The 12,470-nt window shown below is 45.6% G+C and overlaps 1 protein-coding gene across 3 annotated transcripts in view; it reads left to right on the top strand.

Moving 5' to 3' along the window:
- The window catches only part of CLIP2 (CAP-Gly domain containing linker protein 2), a 90,634-nt gene that overhangs the window by 6,219 nt on the left and 71,945 nt on the right, over positions 1–12,470 (top strand). For all 3 annotated transcript variants that reach the window (XM_059865836.1, XM_059865835.1, XM_059865837.1), the window contains exon 2: positions 11,428–11,648. In XM_059865836.1, coding sequence (XP_059721819.1) covers positions 11,537–11,648 — 112 coding nt within the window. In that variant the 5' untranslated portion in view covers positions 11,428–11,536. The remainder of the gene's footprint in view (positions 1–11,427; positions 11,649–12,470) is intronic.

The raw sequence follows: 12,470 nt of genomic DNA, 5'->3' as shown, positions 1-12,470 counted from the left end.
ATGATAGGGTGTAATTTGAATAAGATGTGTTCCTTCTTGTACTTGTACTGTATCCAAACTCCTGTAGTGTGAGGAGTTGTGTGAGATGAGTGAGGCTACAGCTGGTAAATTAAGAAACTCCATGATTATTAACACAAAATGACTGAAAGCAAACTCTCCAGATGTCTGTTCTCCTTGGGTGCACACTGGCTGTGGTGGGAGCTGTGTGGAAATGTCAGTGTCAGTGAGGGCTGCTGGTGTTTGTAGAGAAAGCAGCAATTAATGCACACAGCCCAGAGGTCATCTGCTGAAATGGAGGGCTGAGTTTGGGCTGGGGAATCAGCAGGGAGGAGGAGGAGGGTGCTGGGAACCAGTGTGTCCAGCACTGCTCTGTTCCACCAGTACAGCAAGCAGGGTGCTTGTGTGGGGAGAGGGGATGGGGTTTGCCCCTGGTGTCCCAGAGGGAGAGGGGCTTTGCTGCTGCTCAGTGTCTTGGGTTTGGTGACCTCAGCTCTTCCCAGAGGCACCAGAGGTGTAACTCCCTGCTCTGCCCCCCTCAGCTGACAGACTGGCACTGTCCCCTTCCCTCTGTGTGTGGCCAGGACATCAGTGACCCCTGTGGCAGAGGGAAGCAGGAGTCCTGGCTGTCAGTGCTGGATCTTAGCTATGGGTCACTAGAGGTTGGATCTTTAGAGGTCTCTTCCATGCCAGCTGGTTCTACCACAGTCTGTATTTACCTTTTAGCTTCCCTGCTGTTGTATCTTACCCAGAGTGTCAAGGTGGGTTAATTATTCTTTAAACTTTTGGGAGCAGTTGCTTTGTTTGAAGGAAGGAGATCCTGTCAGCTCATGGTATTTGGCATTAAGTTTGTCCCTGGCCTGGTGAGGCTGCCTGGGATGCAGCCCCTGCACCTTGGGTTGCCCATGTCTAGAACAGTCTGAGTAGGCTTGGAGAAGGTCACTGAGATCCAGAACAGGTGAGTGTCACACCCCAGGACTTCCCAAAGGAGAGCACTGCCTGCTCCAAAAGGCACAGAGAAGGCAGAGCAAGGGCCAAGCTGTCTCCTGGCAGCTGGGCTCCAGGGGAGGGGGTCAGAGCTGTGCAGAGGGCACAGGGGGGCAGAAGGCTGCCTGGGTAAACTGGGACTGCCAGCTGCTGGGGGCTTTCCTGGGCAGCACAGCTGAAACTGGAATGAAATATCTCATCCAGTGCTTTCAGAACTCATGGAAAGGAGCAGGGCTGTGCCTTCCTGTCCTGCATCCCTGCCTGAGCTTTTGGCAGCTTGGGGAGAGGCAGGGCCAGGTTTCCCTTGGTGTTTGCACTGGGGGTGTTCTGAGGAGGTTCTGTAGTGGATGTTACACCTGCAGTGGCCCAGGGCAAGCTTTCTGTTTCATCCTGGGCTGACCATTCCAAAAGGATTGCATTAATGTGCTGCCTTTTCCTGGTGCACTTGAGAGTGTGTAGGCACTGGGCAGCATTGGTGGAGCACAGAGAGGACTTCAGGGGCAAGCCCAGTGTGTCCCAAGGCACACCAGAAACTTGTTGCATTCCAGTCTTATTAACCAAATCATCTGCAAGTTCAGAGTGGTGCAGCTGCAGTGCCATCAGACAGGCTGGTCTGCAGAGCCTGCCTTGTAAAAAGGGGGGAAAATCAGGGCAGAAGGCCCCCAAGTCCTGGTTTTGTTTCATAATCAAAGTTCAGGACAGAGGTTAGCTTTTAGAAGTGCACAAATAAAATATGTGTTTCATCTGAACTCCAGTTAGTAACAGATAAAGTGCCAGAGTGAACTTCAGGGCTGTGCTAAATTAGCAGTCAAAGGTGAGGAAATTCCTCAAGTTCAGATCCTTCTGCAGCTCTGCACAGCATGCACAGCATGGCTGGGTTGTTGTATGGCTCAGATTTAATTAAAGAAATTGTTTCTCCAGTAGAAAAATGCCAAGCCATTACAATGGAATATATTTGTCATGTATCATTGTGTTTCCTGCACTTGGCTTGCCCTCCTCATGTTTCTCTTCCAGATGCTGTTTGTGACAAATAAGACTTTCTGTGAATAGGGAACTTGGATTTTATCAAAGCCTCCTTCTCTAATGGAATAGAGGGGCAATAAATCAAGTCTGAGCTGACCTGCAGGACAGCAGCTGTGAAACCTCTGTGCACATTCTGTTCCCTTCCTGCAAGGTTGGTGTCGTGCCCCTGTGAATCTCTGCAGGGACACTGTCCCCTGCCCCCAGGGATGAACTCCAGGGACCAGAAACTCATCCAGAACCAAGAGCATGTCCAGGATTTCCCCCACAAATTAGAGACAGTTGTGCTCTGCAATTAGTACAGAATTGTTGCTGTCTGCTGTAGCAGTCCTCACTGAATTCTGCCAGTGTGAGGAGCACAACTCATCCAGCCCATGAATTGCTCCAGGTTATGTCATGACTTCCTTCAATGTGCTTTGGCTTTTTCTGCACTTTGCCTCAGGATTTGCATTGTGGTTTTTAGAGTGCAACAGGAGGGTTTTGCATATTGTTCCTTTTAAAAATCTTGGTTTAGAAGTAAATCACAGAATGTTTGGTCTACCAGAGAGGTTAAAATTAATCTTAAAAATACCTGAGCTTTTATTTAAAACTCCTCTAGGCTTTCTCTTGGCATTCTGTGGTAATTTTTACAAAACTTGAGTGAGCAAGAAGACTAAACACAGCTTCTCTAGAGGTTAACAACACTTCACACTTGTCAGGGAAACGATGTAGTGACAGTGGAGCTTCATTGCTAAAAATCTATTTGACTTCTCCAACTGCAAGAGAGAAAAAACCTGATGGCTGACAGAATTCCCTGGTTTTCCCTACATGTAACTGTGAGCAGTATGCTCCTTCTGTGAAAAACCCCAGTTGCTTGTTTTTAACATTTTAAAAGTTTCATAGTAATAAAATGGTTATAAAAATAGTAATATAATTACAGTAATAAAAATGTGGACAATGAGAATTTAGGACAATATGAGACAATAAAAACAAAGAGTTACAGACAGTCCAGGTACCTCTTTCTGGGCAGCATAAGCCCAAAAAAGGACCCACGTTAACAGAGGATTAACCCTTAAAAGCAACAGCCTGTTGCATATTCATACAGCTCATACATGATGCATAAATTCCATTCAAACACAGGATTCTGTCTGGGCAGTGTCAGCTTCTTCCTCTGGATCCTGATGGTGTCTTCAGGGCTGAGGAGGCAGGGAGAAGTTAATTTCTTCTGATAATGGGGCAATAAATTCTTTTTCTCTGAAAGATTTAGGTGTCCTGTGGCTGCTATCTCAGTATCCTACATAGCAGAGTTTCTATTTTAACATTATGTTGTAACCTAAAACTATATTTAACACACTACTTAAGAGAATTAATACAGCATCACTTTCTAACATAACACATATAATATTCATTTCAATATTTGCCAAAAGCCAATCATAAAATAGGCATTTTTCACACCTTTCATTCCTGCAGTGCTCTGTCTCCATTCCCTCTATGGGAGAAGGAAAGGTTTTCTTGGGAGAGGAGTCTGACCTTAATTAAAAATGAGTGTCTCTCATTTCCTCTATCCTTCACTTAAGTGCAAGGATTTATTCCTCATCTGCTCACGTGCTTCAGAAATGGGTTTCTGCTGGCTTGTCAGGAGTAACTAATCAGGGAAGTGAGAAGGGAATGGCACAATTACCTTGGATGGGATGGAGCATCTTAAGGAATTAAAAGATAAAATGGCCTTTTCTTCTCAGCATAATCTCTGTCTCCATCAGCAAAGCTGCAGTTTGGCGTTATCCTATCCTGTCTCTGATGGGATTCATTTCCTGGCCCTTTCACACAAGTCTGGCCCTTGGATTTGGATTTCAAGGCAAAATTCTGTTCTTGAAATCCCTAACCCACCTTTGCAGCATGGTCAGTGTTGTGAGGTTGGGAGCCTGGGGCACCAAATCTTTATTTGCTCTTGTTCTGGTGTAAAATATCCAGGAGTAGGAACTCTGGGAGATGGGGCTTTGCTGCCTGAAACTCTCATTTTCCTGGGATTGGGGAAGGTGCAGAAAGGCTTGGAAATATGGAGTGGATGCAACCAAATGCTCAGAAACAAGACATAAAATAACTTTTAAAAAAACCAGTGTCTTTAGGCCAGTTAATGTTTTATATAAGGCCTATTAAAGGAACACCAGATTTGGCACTAAAAGCTTTTTGCCTTTATTCTGTGTGCTTACTGAGGTGGGTGCAGAGCTCCTCCAGTGATCAGGGCATCACATTCCTCTCCAGCATTTTATTTTCAGGGAGATGCTGAGCTTCACATACTGTTTTGAACACTCACAGTGCCTGATGCTGAGGGCTGCTGCCCTCAGTGGTGGTGTTGGATTCAGAGGGGAGGCAGGGTGGCTCCAGGGCTGTTCCAAGGTGGGTGGTTTTTCTAAAAAACCCACTCTGGGGATGAAACCCAGTGATTGTGAGGAGAATGAGAGATCAGGGGATGAAACCCTGAAATCTCTTGGAGGCTGATGCCAGAGTCTTTGTGTAGATTGAGCCATGACAGCCCTGAAAAGGGCTGGAATTCCACTTGTAAATGTGCTGCATCCCAAACCCTGGTGTTCCTCATCTGTTGCATGAACATGAGGAAAGATGGAATTGTGTTCAAATAATGGCACAAGGAACTGATTCTCAAAAAGTTCTCTTAGATATTTTCTTTTGCTAACCTTGCTTCCATATCCAAATAGCTGTCTTTGAAGTCACTGATTATTTGCATAAGTCAGAATTATTTTTAACAAAGTGCTGTCCTGCTTCACTGCATTGTTGTTATCATTAACCTTTCAGATGACATGATAATGTTGATTTCCCTCAGTCTGATAATTAAATGCTGTTCTTTGCCTTTTTTTCCTGTGGGCCCTATCCCTAAAAAGGTCTGTGCATCTCTGACTGAAAAATTCAAATTTAATTTCTTACGTGTGAACTTTCAAATTCAGAAAATTAGAAACCTAAATCTAGACCAAACTGTAGAGCAATATTCAGACACAGCTGGCTGGAATTCCACATGAGAGTGAAATCCCCATGCCTTGCCCAGGGTGTCATGCTGGGTAAACACTTCTTCCAGCCAGAGGGAAGCACCAGGCACGGGGTGGGATTCAGGCCAGCTCAGTCTGGGGTCTGGAAACATGCTGCTGTGTCTTGCAGTTGTTGTGAGTCGAAGTGAGGAGATCCTTGTTTTGTGTAGACCCATGAGGGCTTTCCTCTGGGGACTGTGCTGGGTCTGGGTGTCTGTTTGTCACTCAGTGCTGTCCTGAATAGATGTTATTCCATCTGGATGAAGCACAGAAGCTGTCTGTGGATAAACTGTATTGCCAAAGACTTTTTCTTCCAGTCCCTAGTTTGTGTTATTATGAAACTATTCAATTATATAAATTATGAGTAATATATACATAAATATACTCTATAAATATATATTATATCAATTATTAAATTGATATAATAAATACAATAATTATTTGTTATATCAATTATGAAATAATTGACTCTGAGCACCTCCAGTTGTTCGTTTTTAATGTGTGCTGCTCTGGTGCAGTTATCCATGGTATATGCAGATCTATTGCTCCTGGTGAAAGGTATTTCTTGGCTGTACATCTGTACTCAGTTGAGAACAGTTCCCATCTCAGTTTTGGAGACAAATTTCAGGAGATTACGCTCTGGAATGAGCATTTCCTCTGTAGAGAAAAGGGCTTCAGTAGCACCCTTCTGCCAGTGAGAGAATTTGATAATAGTGGGGAAAGGTCCTCAAAAACTGTTTATTAACCCCACACCAACAAAACCCAAAAAAAGGAAAGGGGGGGGGCAAGGATCGAATAAATGCTAGATATGAACTCCCAGAAACTTACCCACCCACAGCAGCAGAACAAAAAAAAGCCAAAAATGCCCAGGGAAGAAAAAGACAGGGCTGATGGCATGGCCTGGATAATGGTGATGGGTCCCTTTGTCTGTGGCAGGGAAAGAGGAGCTCAGCCTGGAGCAGAGCAGATGGGAAAGCTGCTCAATTTCCTCTCAGCAGCTGAAGCTGGTGGGTCTAGTGCCCTCTTGGTGGGTCTAGTGCCCTGTTGGTGGGTTTCATGCCCTCTTGGTGGGTTTCATGCCCTCTTGGTGGGTTTCATGCCCCTTCTTGAGGTGGTTCAGCTCCTCCAAGCTCTCCGGTTCAGGGCAGCCCTGCTGCTCCCACAAGCCGAGGCAGAAACAGGTCAAGGGAACAAAAAACCAAAAAGGAGGAATCCTGGTACAGCCTGCAGGCTAGGGGAAGGAAAGAGAAGAAAACTCTTCTGCTTCCAAGCTAGCAAAAAACCCCAATCCCACAGGAGGAACACGGCAGCATCCCTGGAGCTCACTGGAGTGAGATTGAACAGAGTGATCCCAGGCTGTGAGCCTGCCCTGGCTCCTCTTAAAGATACCACCAAAATTCTGGGCATAAGGCAGATGAGTAATAAAATATCATCAAAAATCACCCCCAGACAGTTCCCCTTTTTTAATCTGAGCTGATGTGACTCACATCCCTGGAGTGTGATTGAATGGAGCAATCCCAGGCTGTGAGCCCACCCCGGCTCCTCTTAAAGACACCCCCAACATTCTGGGCAGGTAAGTAAATGAAATTTCATCATAAAATCATCCCAAGACAATTCCCCTGTTGAATCTGAGCCTATGAGACTCACATTCCCAGGAGCACACTGGAGAGTGAGGTTGAATGGAGCGATCCCAGGCTGTGAGCCTGCCCTGGCTCCTCTTAAAGATACCCCCAAAATTCTGGGGATAAAACAGATGAGTAAACAAAATATCATCATAAAATCACCCCCAGACAGTTCCCCTTTTGATTGTGAGCCCATGTGACTGACATTCAGCTGTCCCCTTTTCTGGTGGAACGATGGGGAAGGGAATATTTTGGTGTTTGAAGCTGGGGGTTGTGTTGTGCATTCCTGGGATGCTTTTCTTGGTTGTGGGAACAGACAGAACCATTCATCCCAGTATGGAAAGACTGCAGGAAGAATCTAGCAGAGATCTGGAAAATGCTTGTTGTCTGTCATATCTTGTAAAAGAAATAAAAACAAAATTAGCAGAGCTGGTGGCACTGGAGTATCCAGAGGAGCAGATGGGGTTTTCTTTACAGTGTACCTGGAGAAAGTCACATTTCCATGAGGTTTTTCAGGAAGGCAAAGTGTACAGCTTGTGCAGGTAATATGGGGAGTAGGAATGATAAATAACACAGAGAATAGGAGCAGATGGGGTTTTCTTTACAGTGTACCTGGAGAAAGTCACATTTCCATGAGGTTTTTCAGGAAGGCAAAGTGTACAGCTTGTGCAGGTAATATGGGGAGTAGGAATGATAAATAACACAGAGAATAGGAGCAGATGGGGTTTTCTTTACAGTGTACCTGGAGAAAGTCACATTTCCATGAGGTTTTGCAGTAAGGCAAAGCATGCACCTTGTGCAGGTAGTATGGGGTGGAATACAGGAAAGATAAATCACATAGAGAATAGAAATTTTCTGTTCCCCTGAAGTTTCTGGGTGGAGCTTTAAGACTCTTCTGGCTGATTTCAGTACAAAGGAAGGGGGATGGCTCATGTGTTTCTTACACCACATCTACCTGTGTTCAGCCTCTGCTGCTGGAATCAGATCTTTTGGAAGAGCTGGAAGCAGGTTTTTCAGGAAGGCTCTAACAGAGCCTCTTGGGAAGCTGAGGGTTCTGTATGGGAGCTCAGAGCATGTTGTTATCTCTAATGGAGCAGGGCAGTGCCCTGTGGAGATGCTGGCCTGTGTCCCAGGCCAAGGATATTCCTGCAGCATTAAAGCTGCATCACTCAGCCAGGAACTAATGTGGGACTAGGATGGCTCAGGCAGCAGTGCTCTGGGTGGTGAAGGTGACCTAATGGTGTCATTTGGAAGAGCTCAGTGTTCAGAGCTTCCTAAAAATCTGCTCATACCTATTTGTGTTGAAGTGGGGGAGAGGCTGCTGACAGAGGAGGAGTGTCTGTCCCTAGCAGCAGGCACAGCTTCTGGAAAAGCATCCCAGGCGTTTATTTTTATCTGTGTAGTGCTGACAAACTGCATTTGTAGTAAAATTTACTCCACTTCATCCTTATTTCCCTGTGTGGTGGTGAATGTGCAGGGTGTGCTGAGGCTGCTGTCCCTGGCTGTGGCCAGCTTGTGACAGTGACACTTCAGATGCTTGGGTTTGCCCATCAGACCCTCCCCACGAGCTGGCATGCAGTGGGCACAGCCAGGCAGGGCATCTGCTCTGACTCCCAGTGGCATTTGAGGAGTTTTTGAATCTGTGACCCCAGTGAGTGTGGTCATGAACTGTGTGAAAAATGCCTATTTTATGACTGTCTTTTAGCAAATATTAAAATTAACATTATATGTGTTGTGTTAGAAAGTGATGCTGTATTAATTCTCTTAAGTAGTGTGTTAAATACAGTTTTAGGTTATAACATAATGTTAAAATAGAAATGATGCTATGTAAGATACTTTTTTAAAGAAAGGACTCACACCAAGGTAGCAGCTACAGGACACCTGAATCTTTCAGAGAAAGAGAATTTATTTAACTTCTTCCCACCTCACTCAGCCCTGAAGACGCCGTCAGGATCCAGAGGAAGAAGCTGACACTGACCTGACAGAATCCTGTGTTTGAATGGAATTTATGCACCATGGATGAGGTGTATGAACATGCAGCAGGCTGTTGCTTTTAAGGGTTCATCCTCTGTTAACGTGGGTCCTTTTTTCAGGCTTATTTTGCCCAGAAAATGTACCCAAACCATCCCTAACTCTTTGTTTTTATTGTCTCATATTGTCCTAAATTTTAATTGTCCACATTTTTATTACTGTAATTATATTACTATTTTTATAACCATTTTATTACTATGAAACTTTTAAAAATTTAAAACCAAGTGATTGGTGTTTTTCACAAACTGGCTGTATTTCAGGATAAAAGCATCTGTCTGTTCCAAGGGGAGCATGATCAGCAGCCTGTGGAGTTCATTTGGTTCTAACATCAGTGTGTTGAAAGCAAATGTGTTTGTGTAAAGATTCCTGGCAGAAATATTTATGTGGTGGGAATACACTTCCTGTTGTTTCTCTCCCCAGTGTAAAAATATCCAGTTGTCCTGAGAAAAAGCAGAAAATCACAATATCCTGTGATGGGAGTGGACAGCTGATCTTTAGGAATAATGAGATGTGGAGAGAGGATGAACTGGAGTTCCTGTTTCCTCAAAGATGAGCAGCAAAATAGAGGAACACACTAAATTCACTCTTCCCTTAAGTTTATGTGGTTCTGGCTGCAAAGTTAAGGATCCAATGATGCTCTCCAACAGAAGACTGAAAAACTGTAAAATCCTTTTATTTTTCTGGCACCTTTTCCTACTTAAATTCTTCTCTGTTGCTGTTTTTTCCTTCTCTGTGTCTTTTTATTTTCTTTTCCACATTCCTGGTTAATTCAGCCAGCTGTGTGGAAGCACCAGCAGCCCCAGGTTGCTTAATCCTGAGAACACCATCCAACCTTGTAACCTAAATGTAGGACCAAAAAATGAGTGAATTCAGGTGTAAGGTCATGTTGTGGAGAGGGCAAACTCTCAGGCTGGAGGGAGATCTGTAGGTAGAGCACATCACCTGCCAGCAGAAGGGTTAGAAATCCAGTTTGTCTGTAAAATCAAAGCCAGCCCTGGGCAAAATGTGTACCATGAGATGGAGTGGGTGGGGGATGCCACATCTGATGGCCTGACAGATAGCAGGAACCTGGCTGATCAGTGTTTCTCACCTCCAGATTCAGTCCCTTGTCTCCCTGTTTTATGCTAATCAGAGCTGGGAGCTGCAGCCTCCTGTCCAGCTCTGGCAGCTGTTCTCACCAGCTCTGCTGCAGGAGGGCTGGGGGGTTTCTCTTCCTTAGGAGGAGTTTCTTGCTCTTGTCTGTAATCCCTGCTGTGGGAGATGTGATTGGAGCATCCAGCCCTGAACACCTGCAGGTCTCTGAACCCAGCCCAGCTACTGCACACCTTGGTGGGCACATGGGGAAAAGGCCTTGAGCCCTCAGTTTAGCTCAGGCTCCCTCCCCAGGATGTCTCTGCTGATCCCTCCTTTCTCTGTCTCTTTTAGCTGATGGGGGATGACTGACCCTTACTGCACTTTGGTGTTTTAGGTATTTGGGAGCCCTCAGGAATACAGCTTTGGAATTCTCCTTGTGGTTTTCCCTCCTCTGTGTCTGCCTGCAGCTTTTCCTGGAGCCCTGCCAGCCCTCTGCTCGCTCTGACCCAGCCTCTGTTCAACTCCTTACTCATGCCTCAATCATTTCCCATCCCATCATTGCAATTCCTCCTTGCAGCATCTGTAAATCTTTGATTCTCAGGGATGCTTCCTCTTTCCTTTGCCCAGGAAAGTGTCCCCAGTTTCTGGCTGCTCCTTGGATTGCTCTCCTTGCTGTTAGGTTGGCATTGTCCCTGGTTTACCCTGCTGCCACCTTTTTCCCTCCACATTCTATCCTGCTGACTCCCAGCCTCAAGATTCCTTTTGGCTGATAGGCTCAATTTTTAAATTATTTTTCTTTATCCATTAGGAATGTTACTGCTTTTTTTTTTTTTTTTAACAGCTTAGTCATTTCCTTTATTTTTCCTTTCTTGTCATGAAATGTGCTTGTTGATGCAACATCCTTGCAAGGAATTTGGAGGTTTTATTCCATTTGCCTTCAGGGAAGGGAATGACATAAGGGAGGGTTGTGACTTCACTAATGAAGAGTTGGTAGAGTTATGCTTAAGTTTCAGGAAATTTGAGGTTTTGGTTTTTTGGTTTGTTTTTTTTTTTTCCAAATTTCCTTGTAACTCCATAGGGTCAAATGTCCTTTTTTCTGTGATAAGATTTTGGATTTGTCTTTAAGGAAAGGAGCTGAATACCCCATCTCAGACCCTGGCTTCATCCTTCCTTCCCCTGCCAGTTTGGAGAGGCTGCCCTGAACACTGAGCAGAATCAGGAGAGCCTTTTACCTCTCAGACAGTGCTTTTAGTCAAGGGGGATAATACTGATCAAAACTGGCTTTAGCATGCATGAGACCCAGGGCTGTGCATGGAGGGTGGTGCCTTTTGTCAGGGCTCTGACAGCACCACAGAGGCTTGGCAGGTGCTGAACTGAGGCTTTAGGATTTAAAACCAGTCAAAACCATTTCAGTTACTCGAATCCCAAACTGTTTTAAAATCTTGTTTAATGGCTCTGGGAAGTTTTACCTTTGGCCCAGGAATTTGAGATTGATTTTAAAAAAAGTAACATGAAGGTGGGACATGAGGGAAATGATAACTCTTGTTTTATAAGAGAAAAAATGAAAGGTTCTGACTCCCCTAGGGCTGTGAGGACAGAGCTGGGCACTGCTTTTTGGGAGCCTGGTCCATGTTCTCCCACTCATCTCAGTCTGATTTCTTTGTGCTCTTCTCCCCCAGCTGTGTGACCATGGAAGAAGAGGTGCACCATCAAGAATCCTGAGCAGTGACACCAGGACAGCTCTGGAGACACTGGCAGCAGGAGCCTGAGATACAGGAGAGAGGAATCATGCTGAAACCAAGTGGACTTAAAATCCCAGGCAGGGCTGGGAAGCACTCCAGCCCCGTGGGACGGGCATCAGGGACCAGCACAGCTGCTGCCACCACTGGCTCCAAAGAAGGTGAGGGCTCCTTGCAGGGCATCAGCTGCCCCTGGGACTGCCTGGCCTGGGGACACTGGGCTAGTGCAGCCAGTGTGCTGTGGGATGTGGAATTCCCATCTGTATGTGGGCTGAGGGATCAAAGCAAGTGTACCAGGGTGAATAAATGGGCTCCCTCTCCCAGGTAATGCACAGAACTGGCAAGTTGTGGAGTGGGTGGTGTTGGGGAAGATGAAGCAGGAAAGCCTTATAAATATGATTGTCTGGCAACAGATTTGAGAATATGGAAACTGTAAGTGAGATTGAAATGAAAGCAGCTTTGAGATCCCTCAGTTACTGAACACCTGGAAAACAATGGCATGGCTGGCTGAAGGCAATCCCCTTGTGATGAAACAACACCCTCTGCTTGCAGACAGCTCCAGGGGTCAGAGCAGACCCTGCTGGCCTGGCAGAAGGGCCCAGAGAGGAGTTTTTAGGGTTTAAAATGGAACACAGCAGGGTAATGTAATGATTCCTATAGGCTGTATGTAAATGCTGTAGGATTTGTACCTTGTACCAGATTGCTCAGTGAGAATTAGAACATTCAGCACAGAAGAAGATTTTTGGTATTGTGACAGGAACCTCGCTCTCCCACCCTCTTATCCTTTCTTTCACTCTCTCATCCTCTTTACTATTCTCTTGCCTTCTCTCTCTTTCCCACTCTCTTTACCTCTCTCAGTTCTGCTCTGGGCTGTGCCTGGCAGCTCCCAGCAGGGCCCTGCACCCAGGCCCTTGGCAATAAACCCCAAGTTCCAAGCCCTGGCCTCAGGGATCTCTGTCCCCATCTGTCCCCACCGTCCTGCC

The sequence above is a fragment of the Haemorhous mexicanus genome, chromosome 22 (genome assembly GCF_027477595.1).
Source record: "Haemorhous mexicanus isolate bHaeMex1 chromosome 22, bHaeMex1.pri, whole genome shotgun sequence".
Taxonomy (NCBI): Eukaryota; Metazoa; Chordata; class Aves; order Passeriformes; family Fringillidae; genus Haemorhous; species Haemorhous mexicanus.
Note: the sequence above shows the minus strand (reverse complement) of the source record. Positions and strands in the feature narration are given on the sequence as shown.